We start from the raw sequence: 15,015 nt of genomic DNA on the forward strand, positions 1-15,015 counted from the left end.
CTAGTAAGCACTTATTGCTTTGATAGTGAAATGGGAATAGCTACCTGTTGATTTAAGGGTGGTTTATAGGTTCCTGAATAAACATAAAACTTTCCTTATTGTTTCTGAGATTAAAATTTAAAAGGACCATGAGAAATAGATGAAAGACATTTTATGTTTGAGGATCTTGCTTTTGTTGCAGTTTGCAGTTAATAATGTTTGCAAAGTTGCATGTTCAAGTGCAGGGATATTTTGTTTAGTTTGTGGGTTGCGTGTTCAAAGTCAAAGTTTATGGAAGCAAAATAAATTAAAGGAGATCACTAATAGTTTGAGCATATAAATAATCCTTTGTAGACACCATCAATTTAATTGCATGTGCAAGTTAAAACTCTATTAACGAGATTAAAAACCTCTTAGTATTCAGTTTATAATGTCAAAATCTGTTGAGATATACAATAGTTTTATGATAATTAACAATGGGAAAACCACAGAAGTCTTGAAGCTTGTTTTAGACAAGTACCAGAAATATGGTTGTTTATCCATCCTACACAAACCTCTTGAGTTTTCTTGAAAAATTTGGGGTTCTTCAGGCCTTGAGGGAAGCTAGACATGTGTTGTAATTCTGCATTTGATTCCCACTAGACTCCACAAGATCAGAGAAAAATTAAAAGAAAATTACTGATTAATTTTTGAGTTTCATTACAGAAGAATAGTTCAAATTGATTTTATTTTTCTACTTTCCTTATTACAGTGGTACCTACAAAGTTGGAAGAGTTTTATGTGTTTGACTTATTACTAAAGTAATTCAAATCTGGATCATGTGACTCCTTTAGGTCTCTTTTTGTGTGTGTGTGTATGTACAAATTGCACGAATCTTCAGAGTTTCCTAATTCTAATCTGTGGTGTTACTAAGCTTCTACTGCAAGCTTAATGATGGATGCCTTGGAGACCTGTGCTACTAACTATGCTCTGAATTCTTTTCTCAGATCATTTGGCCGTTTGTGGTATGTTAGGAACTTGATCCCCAGCTTCAAACATTAGCAAATCGACAGCAATGAAATAAGAGGTTGTAATGAAATGAGAAGTTGCATGACCTGAAAAGGCTGTGCTTAGCAGTGTTTGTATGATGACGTTAAGCAGGTTTGGAACTGGAACACCACTGAACTTGGCAGTTTCCATTTTAAGATATTTTGATCAATCTCACTGCAGTATTTTCTCAATGCTAGGATTCTGCCAAACATCTGGCTGGGAAGTTGCCCTCGGCAGCTGGAGCATGTGACCATCAAGCTGAAGCACGAGCTGGGTGTTACGGCTGTGATGAACTTCCAGACTGAATGGGATATTGTTCAGAATTCCTGGGGCTGCAACCGCTACCCAGAACCCATGAGCCCTGAAATCCTCATGAAACTGTATAAAGAGGAAGGTCTTGCCTATGTCTGGCTGCCAACTGCAGACATGAGCACTGAAGGTAATGTTTGGGTCACTCTTGCAGTAAATTAGTAGCAACAAACCCTTTGAGTTACTAATCTGCCATTTTCATGACAGTTTGTTTTTTTCTTCTGTGTAAATTTTGCATAAAAATATACTTAGCACATAAGTTATAATTTCTTTGTGTGCTGTCTTTAACAAATTATTCATATTTTCTTGTAAGCAGAGAGGCCATCTAAAATACTTTGTGTCTGGCATTATTATGTATTTGAGTTTAAAGCCATCCGACATCAAAAAATGCTTGACCGTTTTTGCTTTCAGCTTGAATTCAGACCATATAATGAAAATACACTGTGTAGGTGGAAGACCGCAAGCTTGCACAGCAGGATGGCTTGCCACCCTTTCAGATTAAAAATGGAGAGACGGTGCTGTCTGTCAGACAGCTGTGCTCTGCTGTTCCCTTCCCCAGCAAATATTTTTACTTTAGTATCCCAGCCTAATCAATAATCTCCATAGACATTTTATAATAATTTCTAATTAAATTAGAATGTTCATAGCACCTGAGCTGTAACATAAATTACTAGTATTTTTAAGTCCTTGGTTGGAATACTCAGTTCAAAATCTTATTTCCAGCCAATAGGTTAGGAAGTGAGCATGTTTTCGAGTGAGCAACCTACCAGCAGAAGAGACTGTTTTCAACACGGTGAAATACCGCTGCCTCAAACAGAGAACAGTCATATCAGTAATAGGACATCAGGGAAGACAGGGGACCTTAAAACTGCTCATCTGTGCCATGAGGAAAAGTTGGGCTCTGCTGTTTGCGGCTTCAGTTCCTGGGATAGCAGGGAGAAAGGTGTCTGGAAATATAGTGTATTCATCCCTTTGGGACTGAGAAAGGCTGTTCTGTGTTGTTTAACCGTATGCTTAGTGCACAGTTAAATCATAACAGTATTAAGTTGTACAGCAAAAAATCATAACAGTATTAAATCCTCTGCTTTCCTTCCCTCACTATTCACTTGATGGCCTTCATTACAATGTTTTGGAAAGCAGCAGTATGTAGGTAGCTTCACAAACCTCTGGTACTAAAAAACATTTCATTTTTGGCTTGCTAACTTTAAGGCTATGTAAGATGTCCTGGTCTATGTAATTTGCTGCCTTACCTCAGTTCCTGTGAAAACAAGTATGCTATGCACATCCAATGTTAATCAGAATGTATATTTAGAGAAGACTTGGAGCATTTTACAGTTTTGTGTTATCTGATTCTATGTTGCAAGAAAAAAACAAGTTAGTGTAGAAGGTCATTTGAGAAAAGAAAGGAAAAACCTCAAATACATCAGGTTTGCCATTATTATTCACAGTTCAGGGGGCTCTACAGACAAAATCTCAGCCATGAACCTAGCTTTCTCCAGTGCAAATGAATGTGCCTTGTTTTTAAACTTAGGAAGAATACAGATGTTGCCACAAGCTGTCTGCCTCTTGCACGGGCTACTGAAGAATGGACACACTGTCTATGTTCATTGCAATGCTGGTGTCGGCCGGTCAACAGCTGCTGTCAGTGGCTGGCTGAAGTACGTGATGGGATGGAGCCTGCGGAAAGTCCAGTACTTTTTGACTTCCCGGAGACCAGCTGTCTACATAGATGAGGAAGCTCTGAATCGTGCTGAAGATGATTTCTACCAGAAATTTGGGCATCTTCGTTCCTCATACCAAATACAAGAGTAGAAAAGTAGAAGAGAAAAAGGAAGGTGAAGAGGAACCCTTACGTTTGAATCCCAAGGACTTAGAAATCATGACTCCGGCGACAACTTCACCTCTTCAGATTATAAGCTTGTCATAAAAGTCATGAGAATTTTGTTTAAACAGTGCCTTGCAGTATTTTTTATTTACTTTCTTTAAGCTGATACAATGCATGTTTTCAAGCCTTTTGGTGCAAGTATGAGACCTAGAAACTCTACAAAACAAAACTAAGATTTTCTTCTAACCTCTTGCCTATAGGAACTGAGATTTTAGGGTAGACACTAAACAAGATGTGAGGTGAAATAGAGTTGACAATATTTCAGTGACAAGAAAGCAAAGGCATTCTCAAAAAAAAACCAATATAAAGGTTGACTGAATTAATCTTCAGGTTAGGGTGGAGCAGATCATCATCAAAGCTGCTCAGCTATTTTAGGCAGTGTAGATTGTTGCAGTGTTTTGTAGTAATTTTGTAGACAAGTGGTATTAATGAGAAAGACCATAAGGAAATTGTTTTTTCAACTCAGTTTCTTAAGCAAAAAGCTAATGTCTAATGCAGTGAACTAAAATTTCCTCTCTTTGTCTTTCTAGTTAATATTAAATATTATAAGCTACAGCTATGCTTTTATGACGTTGGGATTGTGCTGGAATGTGACACAAAGAGAGGAAACAGCTCCACCTGCTTCAGTCTTGCTCTGTTATGGGGAAGGACCACTATTTATTATATTATCCTAGGCTGTGAGTTCTCTGAGTTGAAGCTACATTTTGCTTTTCTGGTCCGTGCAGTGCTGTACAATGGGCTCCCTAGGTGCCAAGTCAATCTAAGCACTGGGGTAAGACAGGACCTGTTGGAATTGTGTGATAAGCTTCTGTGCATGACTGACATCACAGCCTCTGGACTGTTGACCTGGATTTGAATCTTCACTATAGCAAAAGCCTCTCCTTGTGCAAGCAGTGTGTGGATCTTCATGGATGTTAGGTTTAGCTGATTGAAGCTAATGCTGGGCTACTTCTGGGGTAAATAAAGTGGATACATTCCTCTAAAGGAGCAAAGAGCAACTCTGCGAAGAGTTGCTCAGGATCTTAGCCTCAGTAGGCTAATGTTTGTTTTGTGGATGATCCCTAATGTTTTCCAGTGCTGTCTGGTCACTTAGCTAAACTAAGCAGTGGCACCAACAGCTTCCAGCCCTGCTCAGGTAAAACCAATTTGCTGTAGTTTGAGTTCAAGAGAGAAGGGAGAGAATGTATTTCCTAAGGAGGAGAGGATTAAGGATGCAAAAACATTAAGAAACCTAATTTCTATAGGTTTATTCTTCAGTGAAATCTCATTTTTTTCCAGCCAACTTGTTCCTCTAAAGATGCAGTCAGTGCCAGAGTAGTTTAGCTGATATATATTGATTTTCTGAATACTTAATGGAGAAACTATTAGATATGAACTGCTTATGGAGAAACTCCAAAATAATATAATACATTTTATTTATCCTATACTTCAATCATCTTCAAAGGAAAAAAATGTTTCTTTAAGTTATTCTACGTTTGGTTTTGGTCATGACTTTGTTTCTGGTTTATTGAAATAATGCTGCCTGTTTAGAAAATGGATGAGAAAGTTCTCTATTAAATAAAGACATGATGACAATTCCAGTAGCCCGTTTTGTCATATGTCTTTGTCTCCCAATTTCACAAGTAGCAAAAAGGGTCATGACTTATATTTCTGTATAGAACTGGAACCAGCCTCTTTAAGGGTCACAGTGATGTCTTGTCTGCTGTGTTGTGTCAGTTTTGGTGGGAAATCTCAAACAGACAACACAGCAAAGGTGTGTGGATGATATGGCACCTCTCGTATCTCCAAAGACAAAAAAAGGTGTTTCTTCTCCTAGCCCCATGCAGAGAGCAGAGCAAGTGTGTTAGTGATGCTGTCTGGCTGTTGGGCTCATGTGCAAATAGCAGAGCTACAGCTGCCTACCCAGGAGCTACCTCATTTGGACTAAGTTTAAAGCAAAAATGGTGAGGTTTTGCTACTGTGTGCCTCTCAAAATCAAACACTGAGAGGAGGAGAATGGCATAAGCAGAGAGTACAACTTGCTTAAGTTTTACATTTCTGTTGAGATATGTTTGAAACCTCAATCTTCAAGTGTGTTTCCGAGCATCCCTGACAGACAGACTCTTCCACCAGATGCAACTTGTAATAGATGTTGGGACAAGTACTTGTGGATTTGGTTCTTGTTTCACAGCTAATTATATTTCTTTTTAGGGCTCTTGTGACTGATCAGTGCATAACATGGCACAAACAAGTAAGTATATGACTAGGTAAGTACAGCCACTCTCTGTTGGCTGTTTCCTAGTTCTGATTTTATAGACAATGGAAGCAGACTGGTGCTTCATTTGTAGGGCAGGAATTCAAATGATACAGGAGTCACAGATTCAAGGAAGCCCTAGCAAGGGGCTGCTAATTCATTGTTTATTGTCATTTCAGCAAAGGGTTGTTGATTCATTGCTTATATGCTGAACTACTTGGGAACACATATCATATACACATTACATTGGCTGGTGAACTGCATAAAAGCAACTTGATAGCATCACATTAACAAAGAATGCAAAAAGATCCCAGGGGGACCTCAGGGGCTTGCAGTCCCTTGGTATCTATTTGTAGCATCCTATTTTTCCTCACTGCCACCATCCTGCCTTCCTCATTGAAGGCTACTCTGTCAAGCAACATTCATTCAAACCCATTTCTGTTGAATGCAACTAGGAACTTAAATGCTGAAGGAATCATTACAAGAGACTAAAGCACAGCAAAAGCAATCATATAAAAATATCCAATTTCTCCAAATGTGTAAGTACAGAATAAATCTGCTTCTAGAGATTATCTATTAGAATTCCAATTTGTGATATATTCTTATGCTGATTGGATCATTAGCTCTTTCCACAGATTAGCCTCTTGATGTAATTTGGATGAAAGGATGAAGACAGGCTGTTGTTTATATACTTGTATATTTCCTTGCTACTTTAGTAATAAAGTGCTACAAAATTTAAAGAACAGCTCCTAAAGAAAGAATTAGAAACAGATAGACAGGAATGGATATTTTGGAGTGGGCCCACAAAGTCAAACTAACACACAAACAATAATGGAAATCAGGTAGAAATATTTTGATATGCTCACTGAAGAGCATCAGTCAGGGAAAATGGTTCTCTGATGCTATGAGCATCAGTATTTGCTCTGTTTTTACCTCCATTAAGCCATATTTTTACCTCTGTTAAATTAAAGAAGAAAATAGAATTTGCTGAATGAAATAGGAACATTTATAACTCCAGGTACTTAGAGTATCTCAATGTCATTATTAGGCCAAACAGTAGTATATGTTCTTTGCCAGGGCTATGTACATAAAGGAGCTAAGCAATTCTAGCTCTTACAAGTGATTTTGTAACAAGCACAGCCCCTTGAGGGATGGATTGGGATTTAAGTGGTATAATATTGTTAATATTTTTCCTTTTGACATCAGAAATGTACTAGTGACAATCATCCATGACATTTTTAGCTAGGTAAGGCAACCTGATGAAAGGGAACTGGTCTGTCTGGTGTGACTGTTGAATACCTTCCTTTCTCCCTCACTTCTTCCTATTTCACACTTTGAACTTGGGTCCCTTTGGCACTTGCTTTGGTTGTAAGTTTATGATCTTCCCTCTCTGTACAGCATCAAGCACAATGAAGCTTTGGCTGCAGGTTTGATACCAGGCTGTACTCCAAAGTAGCTGGAAAGTCTCACACCTGGCAAGTCAGTTGTGTGTGCTGCACAAAACGATGTGCAAAACAGTGTTTCTGCTCTGGAATGGAATTAAAATTTGACTGCCAGTCAAGCCTGCTTGGGTAATTGCAAAGGAAAAAGATAGGCTGTAGGTTGTGCAGGGATGGGTAATAAAATCCTTACTTAAAACAAGAATGCAAAAAGTCAGACTTACTCCATTACCTATCTTGATGGCCTTTTTGAGCTCTAATTTATAAAATCCACTGACTTGACTGGTCTGTAATTGAGAAAAAAAAATTGATTTTAAATAGCCAAAGGCATGTGCCATTACTGTATTACCCTGTTGCTCCTTTTATTCTTCATCATTAAATTGCAGTGAGATGTTTCAAACCAGTGATGAAGTTATAAAAGAATTATTCTTATGAAAATACACTCTACAGCAGAAAACAATGAAGAACTATTTAGAAGGATGATAACTACTGGAAAAGCATATATTTGGCAAGCAAGAGCTACCTTTTTGAAGGATAATGAACATCAGGCTACCCTTAGCTAAAATGGAATTGGATTAAGGTAGCAAAGGATAGGATATAGCTGACTGTCTCCAGCTCTGTTTACATTCTCAGTGGTAAATCACCTCTGCAGTTATTTCTTTAAAAACATTCTGCTAGAAAAAATTTGTGTTTTATTTTCCACATGAATATAGCTTCAAGGGAAAGGGGATGCTGTGAGGGAGCAGACTTCTGGAATGGTGGAAGTAGAAAGGAATTAATCCTTTTTCTATATCTTAACAACAAAGTGAAATCACCAACAGGAAGACCAAACCACATGACTTCATAATTGATCTCCTTCCTAAATTAGTAGAGGAAAGCAATATTTTCAAGGGCAGTGACATTATCATATATTAGCATAATTGTATGGTTGTGATATAAGCAACTGAAATACATGTTGTTGGCACTTCAGTTGTGCTAACAGTGAACCTATGGAGTGTTCATTCTTAATTAGACATATTTTCCTCTTGCTGCCCCCTTTCACCTCAAGGTCTTTCATTCCAGTCATAACTGGTTTACAAACAGTTTTGGCTAAAAATTGCTGCATTTCTAAGGATGAGTAATGAGTATTGTATTAAACCCTTTTTACATATTGTCTTATGAAGTAAGAACTGTTATACCCAGTAAACTAGGATTCGTAACTAACTTAGCCCAGTATGATTCAATCTTTTTGTGCTTAAATATGTTGTCTTATTTGGGAGATTGAATTTATAAAGATTGCAGCATAATGAGTGTGATTTGATAATTACTTCAATGCTGATGTTGTTAAATTTACATCAAGGAAAATAGAAGGCCTGTTTATTCATGAACTGATAAAATATTAAATAATATCTCATTCTTGATTTAGGGGACGTGATGAAAAAGCATAAAACAGCTGCCAAGAAGAAATTTATAATGCTGGGCAGGTTTCTGTGGTCTTTACTTAATGCCATTATAACAAAATTTATTTTGTTGTAATGCAGTTTCAGCAGGGAAATAATTAACGATCAGGCCATCATCCAAGGGTATCAGCCATGGTTAAGTTGGGCAGCCAGCCCAAAGTCACTGCAACAAATCAGATGCTGAAAACTAATTCAATCTTCAAAATTCAATAAAATACATAAACACAGAGTTAAAAAATTAATATAAAGATTATATTCAGAGAAAGGCAAAACCATAAAAAGCGTGATCCTAGCTAATGTCAAAGGCAAAAATATTTTGTATTGGGATAGCAAATATCACTACTCACTTGAAAATATAATCAATGTGTTAGATAAAAGTATAGCTGGTATTTAAAGTTCCCTAACCAGTTAAAGGGGTACCATCAAATTATATAGACTTAAAATGCAGTTGCAACATTTAGCTGCATAAAGAAAGATGTGGAAGGCTAAAGCTCTCAAGAACACAGACCGGTTGGAAACCCTCTCTTGGGCTTACTCATGGAGTGTACTTAATTTGCTGAAGCTTCATGAGCACAAAAGTGGTGGCTGGTGCCCTGTGGTTTGGCAGTCACATAAATCCCTTGTTTAGAGATGTGTGGTTCTGAAAGAGGATCGATAAGGCTATGCTTTAGAAGAGCTAATAGGAAGGGTACCACTTAAATTATGCTTAAATTATAGCTCCAGATGGAAGTCTAAACAAGCACACGTCTTGTTGGAGTCTTTCTCTTCACATCAGTCCCAGTGAAACAGGAAAGCCTCTTAGAGGTCTTTTACCCCCCTACACCTGTGCTTATAACCAGGGTGCCAGAATGCGAAATCATAACACAGTAGCAGTGGCCCTGACACCAGCTAGACTCTGCAGGTGAAATGGATTAGTTAATGTCTATACTTGAGTTATTCTGTTTCCTAAAATGACACAAAGGATGCTTAACCTCAGTCCCATAACAGTAACTAAATGGACAACTGCTTTCCAACTGCTTTTCCCAGTGCCTCCACTCACAGTGGCTGTGGGGTGCTTGAGAGCTCTTGATCAGACAATATTTCAGGTACTTTGGAATTCCATGTTAATATGGTCTAAATGATGATCTTAAATTTCACTGAGAGTTACTTGTTCATGCCCCCAGCATACTTTCCTGGCACACATGTGAGTATTGCAGTTCAATGGCACTCACGGGCAACACACAGTCTAGCAATAAGAACCAGGACTCTGATCATGCTGTGTCAGTTTGGCCTGGCTTTCTTGCCAAGTCCAAGCTGTTCCCTCCTCCCTCCCGCTCTTTCAAGCGAGGAAGAAAAACGAACCACAGAAAAACTGAAAGAAACCCAAACAAAACGGGATTATATAAAAAAATATATATTTACATATATTTACAATTACATATACAATTCGAATATATTGTACATACAGTAGGGAGCTCCTGGGGGGAAAAAGGGAAAAGGGAGGGGGGAAAAGAGGGATAAAAAGAAAACGAAAACAAATATCCTCCAAATATACACTGTTAATAGAGTGTGAATAAATAAAAAAACTGAATTAAATACTTCCCTGAACAAGACAGCAGAACTGTGCAAAGCACCAACCAACTCCCCCATGCCTCCCAGAGGGATTGGAGATAACAGCAGGTCCAAGCAGACAGGCCTTGGCCTATACAAGCAAAAACCGTCTGTGGAGAGACCTGTCATCTTCAGCCACCAGAAGAGAGAAGAGCTCTCTTATCTGTGCCTTATTTATATTTTGTGTTACACTAAAGGATGATATGGAATACTTCCTTAGGTTTCTGACCCCCGTTGCTAAGGAAGGCCTAAAAAAAAAATCCAAAAGCCAACCCACTACACATGCCTTCTTCCCACCTGAGGCATCTTACTCACTTGGAATAACGATGCATGTCATCTTTACTCAGTGTCGTTTTCTTGGTGCCTTATGTGGCACTTTCCATCCAAGCACTCCCTTCAAAAGAACGGTGAAAGCAGTCATGATAGGACATTCTTAGCATCACTGAAGATCTCATTTGTGAGGTGGTTTTAGATTTTTGTTTGTTTGGTTGGGTTTGTTTTTTTTTATTGTTTTTGGTTTTTGTTTGTTCATTTGTTTTTTTTGGTTTTTTACTTAAGCTTTATTTAGATACACAACTATGGGCAACTAAAATTTTTTATGTCTTCCACTCTTCCTAAGTGGTAAAATAAATGCATTACTTTGGAGCAATTTTCATGCAAAGGACTGCAAAATGTTTTGTAAGGCAATAACTAGATATACTGGACCATCAGAAGAAGATGTGGAAACAGAAGTAGGAAAATATGTGAACTGAGGAAATGAGGGGTCTACTGAGATAAAGCAGAGCAAGTGGCCAGGTGCCCTGCCTTCCTGAGCTGTCATGTTACCTGAGAATAAATAGAGTGAGGGCTGGTGACACAGGCTGAGGACAGGGAGGAAAGATAGTGCAGGGAGAGCTGTGTGAACCAAGAATGGGTGGGAAATAGCCACGAACCTGGGCAGAGGCTCAGGGATGAGGTGCAAGCAAAGCCTACTCCCTGGGGGCAGTGGAACAACAGCCGCAGTCACATCATCGCTGTTATTTCAGTGCACTTGGAAACATCTCATTCAGCAGTTAGCAGACACAGGAACTGAGGAAATGCGGCAGTGAGGCACAAATACCTCTCAGCACCCAGCAATCACCAAGAGCACACAACACCCTTGGGAACAGCAAGACCTGGCAAGCTATTTAACAAAATCCGCCAAGATCATTATTTTTGAGAGGAAAAAATTTGATTAGGTCTCTCTTGATTGCTGGGAACATGACTTGAGTACACTTCAGAAAATGCTGAGCTCTACCATTTGTGTATTTCTGCTTATGGAGCTGAAATCAATAACTTAATTTTAGCTATAAACATGGTTTTTTTTTTCTTTCCTGAGCAGCTGTAATTTCAAGGTGTCTTTCAGTGGCACTCTGATTTAAAAAGAAAAAAAAAACCAACCCCCCAAAGAATCATATCAGAAATTGATGCAAATGATATATATAGGATAATTTCTGTGCTTTTAAGTCAGGTTTATTGGAGTATTACTAAACTTAGAATGTGCAGTTATCTTCTTTTTACTCAACTATTGCCTTATATTCCTGACTAAAATATATTCTTGGATATCACAGATAATATAAAAAATAGCTAGGTTTGAAACTGTTTCTTAAACTGTTATGTTTTTGTGTTGCTGTGAAGATCCGAGGTTCTTTGTGTTAAAAGTTTTGTTAAAACCCCCACACCTGTAAAACGGGCATTGATGAGAAATGCAGTAGTTACCAGAATGTTTATCCTGCTGTTACCTGCTTTTCATTTAACAAGACAGGAGAGACAATGATTTTGAAAAACTTGTTAAAGTCAAACAGAAAACGTGCTTATACACATCAGTGTACCTTTCCTCCCTTTTTTTAGCAGTGGACTTGGGCAGGTGATCGGCTGATTCTCCTCCTGTGCTCTGAAAGGCTCTGCTCAGGGCACACTTCCTTTAGACGTAAATGGATCTAACAAAACACACACCGTTTCTGGAAATTTAAGTTCCAGAATAGTCCTGGGGACTTCAAGTTGAAAACTTTACACTTGACGCCTAAGTACTTGGCTGCATTCTCCACTATGATTTTTGATGAGACAAGTTCTAAATCGGTGCTTTGCTGCAACTGAAATGTCCCCAGCAAATGCCACAAATTGTGAGCCATTAGAAAAGAATAAGGACACTTTCTTGTTATGTGACTCTGTGACTCAAAGAAGATGTGCAAGGTGGTAAAGTGAAATCACTTTGTTTTTCAAGCAATTGGATGATAATAGGTGTTGGAACTTCTTTACACAAACAATATCTGACAACTGTGTTGTGCACACCAGCAGAGTTGTCTGAGCGTCTGTGTTCATGTGCCACATGGCTCCCTGGAAAACAAACAGAATTAAGAGCAAACCTATCAAAGATCAGAGTTTTCAAGACTGCACACTAAAAGAATGAAGGTGTATGTGTCAGATACGTAGTGGTTGGAAAAAACGCAAATGAGCTCTGCAGTGTCTTGGAGAGAGCCTGCAGTTTTTAGCAATATTTCTATTGTGTTATGCATGAGCGTGATTTTTCTCCAGTCTGTACACATTTACTCTTGTACTTTTCTGCTTGCTTTCTGTCTCTGTTACTCCTCCTATTTAAAACAGAGTCAAATAGTACTTGTGGTATTTTTATTCTCTGTGGGCTTCTATACCCTATCTTAGTAACTACTAATTCTAGACTTGCCAAAAATAAGATCAACACTCTACCTAATTCAGTGCCACAGCTTCTTCTTTTTACCTGTTTCTTCATAGTTCTTTAACTCAGTGGGGAGAAGCACAAAACCAGGTGACAATTCTGCATGGCTCTGAATCATCTCCAAGAGATGTGCAGAAATCATAGCAAATAGATGGACAGGAATCTCCCTACTGAAGAATCTGGATTCTACAGCTGAGCATGATTTTTCCATCAGTCCTTCTAAAGTGAGGCTTATAATGTTGTTTTCCCATAGGCCATAGCTACACAGAGTGGTTCACTAACAGAGCGATGGCGTGAGGTCACACTGAGGTTCCCCCAGCCCAATACTCCACTTGGATGGTGGATGACAGCAAAAGCCAAGTGCAGAGTGAGACCAGGGCAAATATCAAGGGTACTGTGCTGTCCTCACTCTCTGACCGTTTGTAGCTCAAGGGATTTCCAGAGCTGGTGTAATTTCCCTGTTCAGTAATCTAATTCAAGTGCTTGTCCTATCTGTCTCATGTAGGCATAAGCTTCAAGCATTCACAGTAGCCTCTGGCAAGAAACTCCACAAGTCTGCTGTGTGCTGGAGGAATAACCACATTATTTTGTTTGTTTTGCAGTGAATTTCATATCCTTAAGTTTTTGTACTGGAAGAGTCAGAGTGTAATTAATCTGTTGTCTACCTTCTCTGTTAGAGAACACATGCTCTATTAAGCACACACATAACAGAATATTAAGCACTTGATGAACTCCACTGGGAATAAACAAAACCTGAGCCCAAAGCTAAACACTAGCTCACCTGCAAATACTTTGCTGAGCATGGGGGTTTCAACAGCATTGCTGTGGAGCTAAACAAATTTTGTTCTGTTTTAAAGCCTTTTCCAAGCCTTCATTTGGGTGTAGAGGTTCAAAATGTGACTTCTAAACTTCTGCTTTCCTTGAGACAATCTCTTTTCGTCTATCCCTCTGCTGCCTCAAAAACCTTCTGGTTTATTAAGTTATTAAATGAAGCCTGGATGCCATTCCCACATAACTTTCATTCTTTTAACTCTTGCTTACCTTTGATTTCCATTTGTTCACTGCCCGTGGTCAGAGGCCACCAAGACAAAGAGGGAAGTGATCAGCTACACTCATCTGGCCATCTCACAGAGGCCTGGAGATGCAAAAATCCTGCAGGCACCAAATGCTGCTTCTGGGTGATTAAGCAACCAAGTGAAAGCAATCATCACATTAGCATTGCTTGCATGTCTCCTCTGGTGCTTGCACTAATATAATTCTGCTGAATTTTATTTTATTTGTAAAAATTCTGCTGCATATATGCACAGATAAAAGACCTAGAAGTAATGGAGGATAACTTAAAGGAATAAGGGTCATGTTTATGACTAATGCCTTCTAAGGTCCTTGTCCCAGTCCCCATCCCTTTCCCCAGAGCTTTATTTCTGAGTATGTGACCTGCAGTTGTAATAGCCCAGCTACAAAGCAGACAGTAAGAAATTTCTTAATAAGCTTTTTTAATTAGCAGCTAAAAACTTGATCGAACTACATAAGTTTTAGGGTTTTTAGGGAGGAGATGAGGCTATATTTTTGGATGTCCCAGCTCCCACATACTGCCTTCATAACAACTAAGGAGTCACCTGGAGATACCTAATAGAAAATCAGAGATCAGAGGCAAATGTGATGCCTGCCCCCCTTACTAGAGAACTTACTTGAGACAAGCACCTCAACCTGCCTGGGATATAGGGCACAGCATCATCCCTAGAGGAGACATCTCTCCTTTGTAGTGAAGTTACTGACTCACCCTTGTTTTTCAGGATAGTGGGGCAGGGGAGATAGTTTGTAATACTCATTGTAATTATTCAGGGCTTAAAATACTGGCCTAGAAAATGGGGCCCCAGGCTTCTAGGTCACTCTTCTGCCCAAAATGTTTCAAGACTGTTTCTCCCAGGATGTGGCCCTAGACACTGAACCATATAGCGTCTGAAGGAAATTTGTGTTAAAGATCCTCAACAAAGCAGAAACATCCTGGACAGCAGGAGAGACGCCACCAAGCTCCTTGTCAACCATGAGTATCGTAATCTCCAGTTCCTACTATGAACATCTGTATTGTGCTTTCCTTCTCTCTGGCCCAATGAAACTTGAATTCTCTTCAGCACACTGGCACAGTTCTGGCGTAATGCTGGGGCTGGGAGGAAATTGGGTGACTTGATCCCACCATGCTGCAGCCTAACCTAGAGCTTTTTGGTAAAGGAACTTGCATATTTTATGCTCATTTCCAAAGCAAACATTCTTACAAGAAGGTTATTATGCCAAAGAGATCACAGTAATGTCTGGTATTTCAGAAAAAATGAGAGAAGTATTAGCATAAGTTCACATCAGCATTTAAGATACCCACAGCTGGTAAGTGATATTTGTCCTCT

At 38.9% G+C, this 15,015-nt stretch overlaps 1 protein-coding gene across 3 annotated transcripts in view; it reads left to right on the forward strand.

Moving 5' to 3' along the window:
• EPM2A (EPM2A, laforin glucan phosphatase) overlaps nucleotides 1–4,783 on the forward strand; it is a 40,594-nt gene extending 35,811 nt beyond the window's left edge. For all 3 annotated transcript variants that reach the window (XM_027634296.1, XM_027634297.1, XM_027634298.1), the window contains exons 3-4: nucleotides 1,206–1,447; nucleotides 2,849–4,783. In XM_027634296.1, the coding sequence (XP_027490097.1) occupies nucleotides 1,206–1,447; nucleotides 2,849–3,129 (523 nt within the window). In that variant the 3' untranslated portion in view covers nucleotides 3,130–4,783. The remainder of the gene's footprint in view (nucleotides 1–1,205; nucleotides 1,448–2,848) is intronic.
• The last annotated feature ends 10,232 nt before the right edge of the window (nucleotides 4,784–15,015 follow it).

Source organism: Corapipo altera, unplaced genomic scaffold (assembly GCF_003945725.1).
Source record: "Corapipo altera isolate COAL_440 unplaced genomic scaffold, ASM394572v1 2b, whole genome shotgun sequence".
NCBI classification, from domain to species: Eukaryota; Metazoa; Chordata; class Aves; order Passeriformes; family Pipridae; genus Corapipo; species Corapipo altera.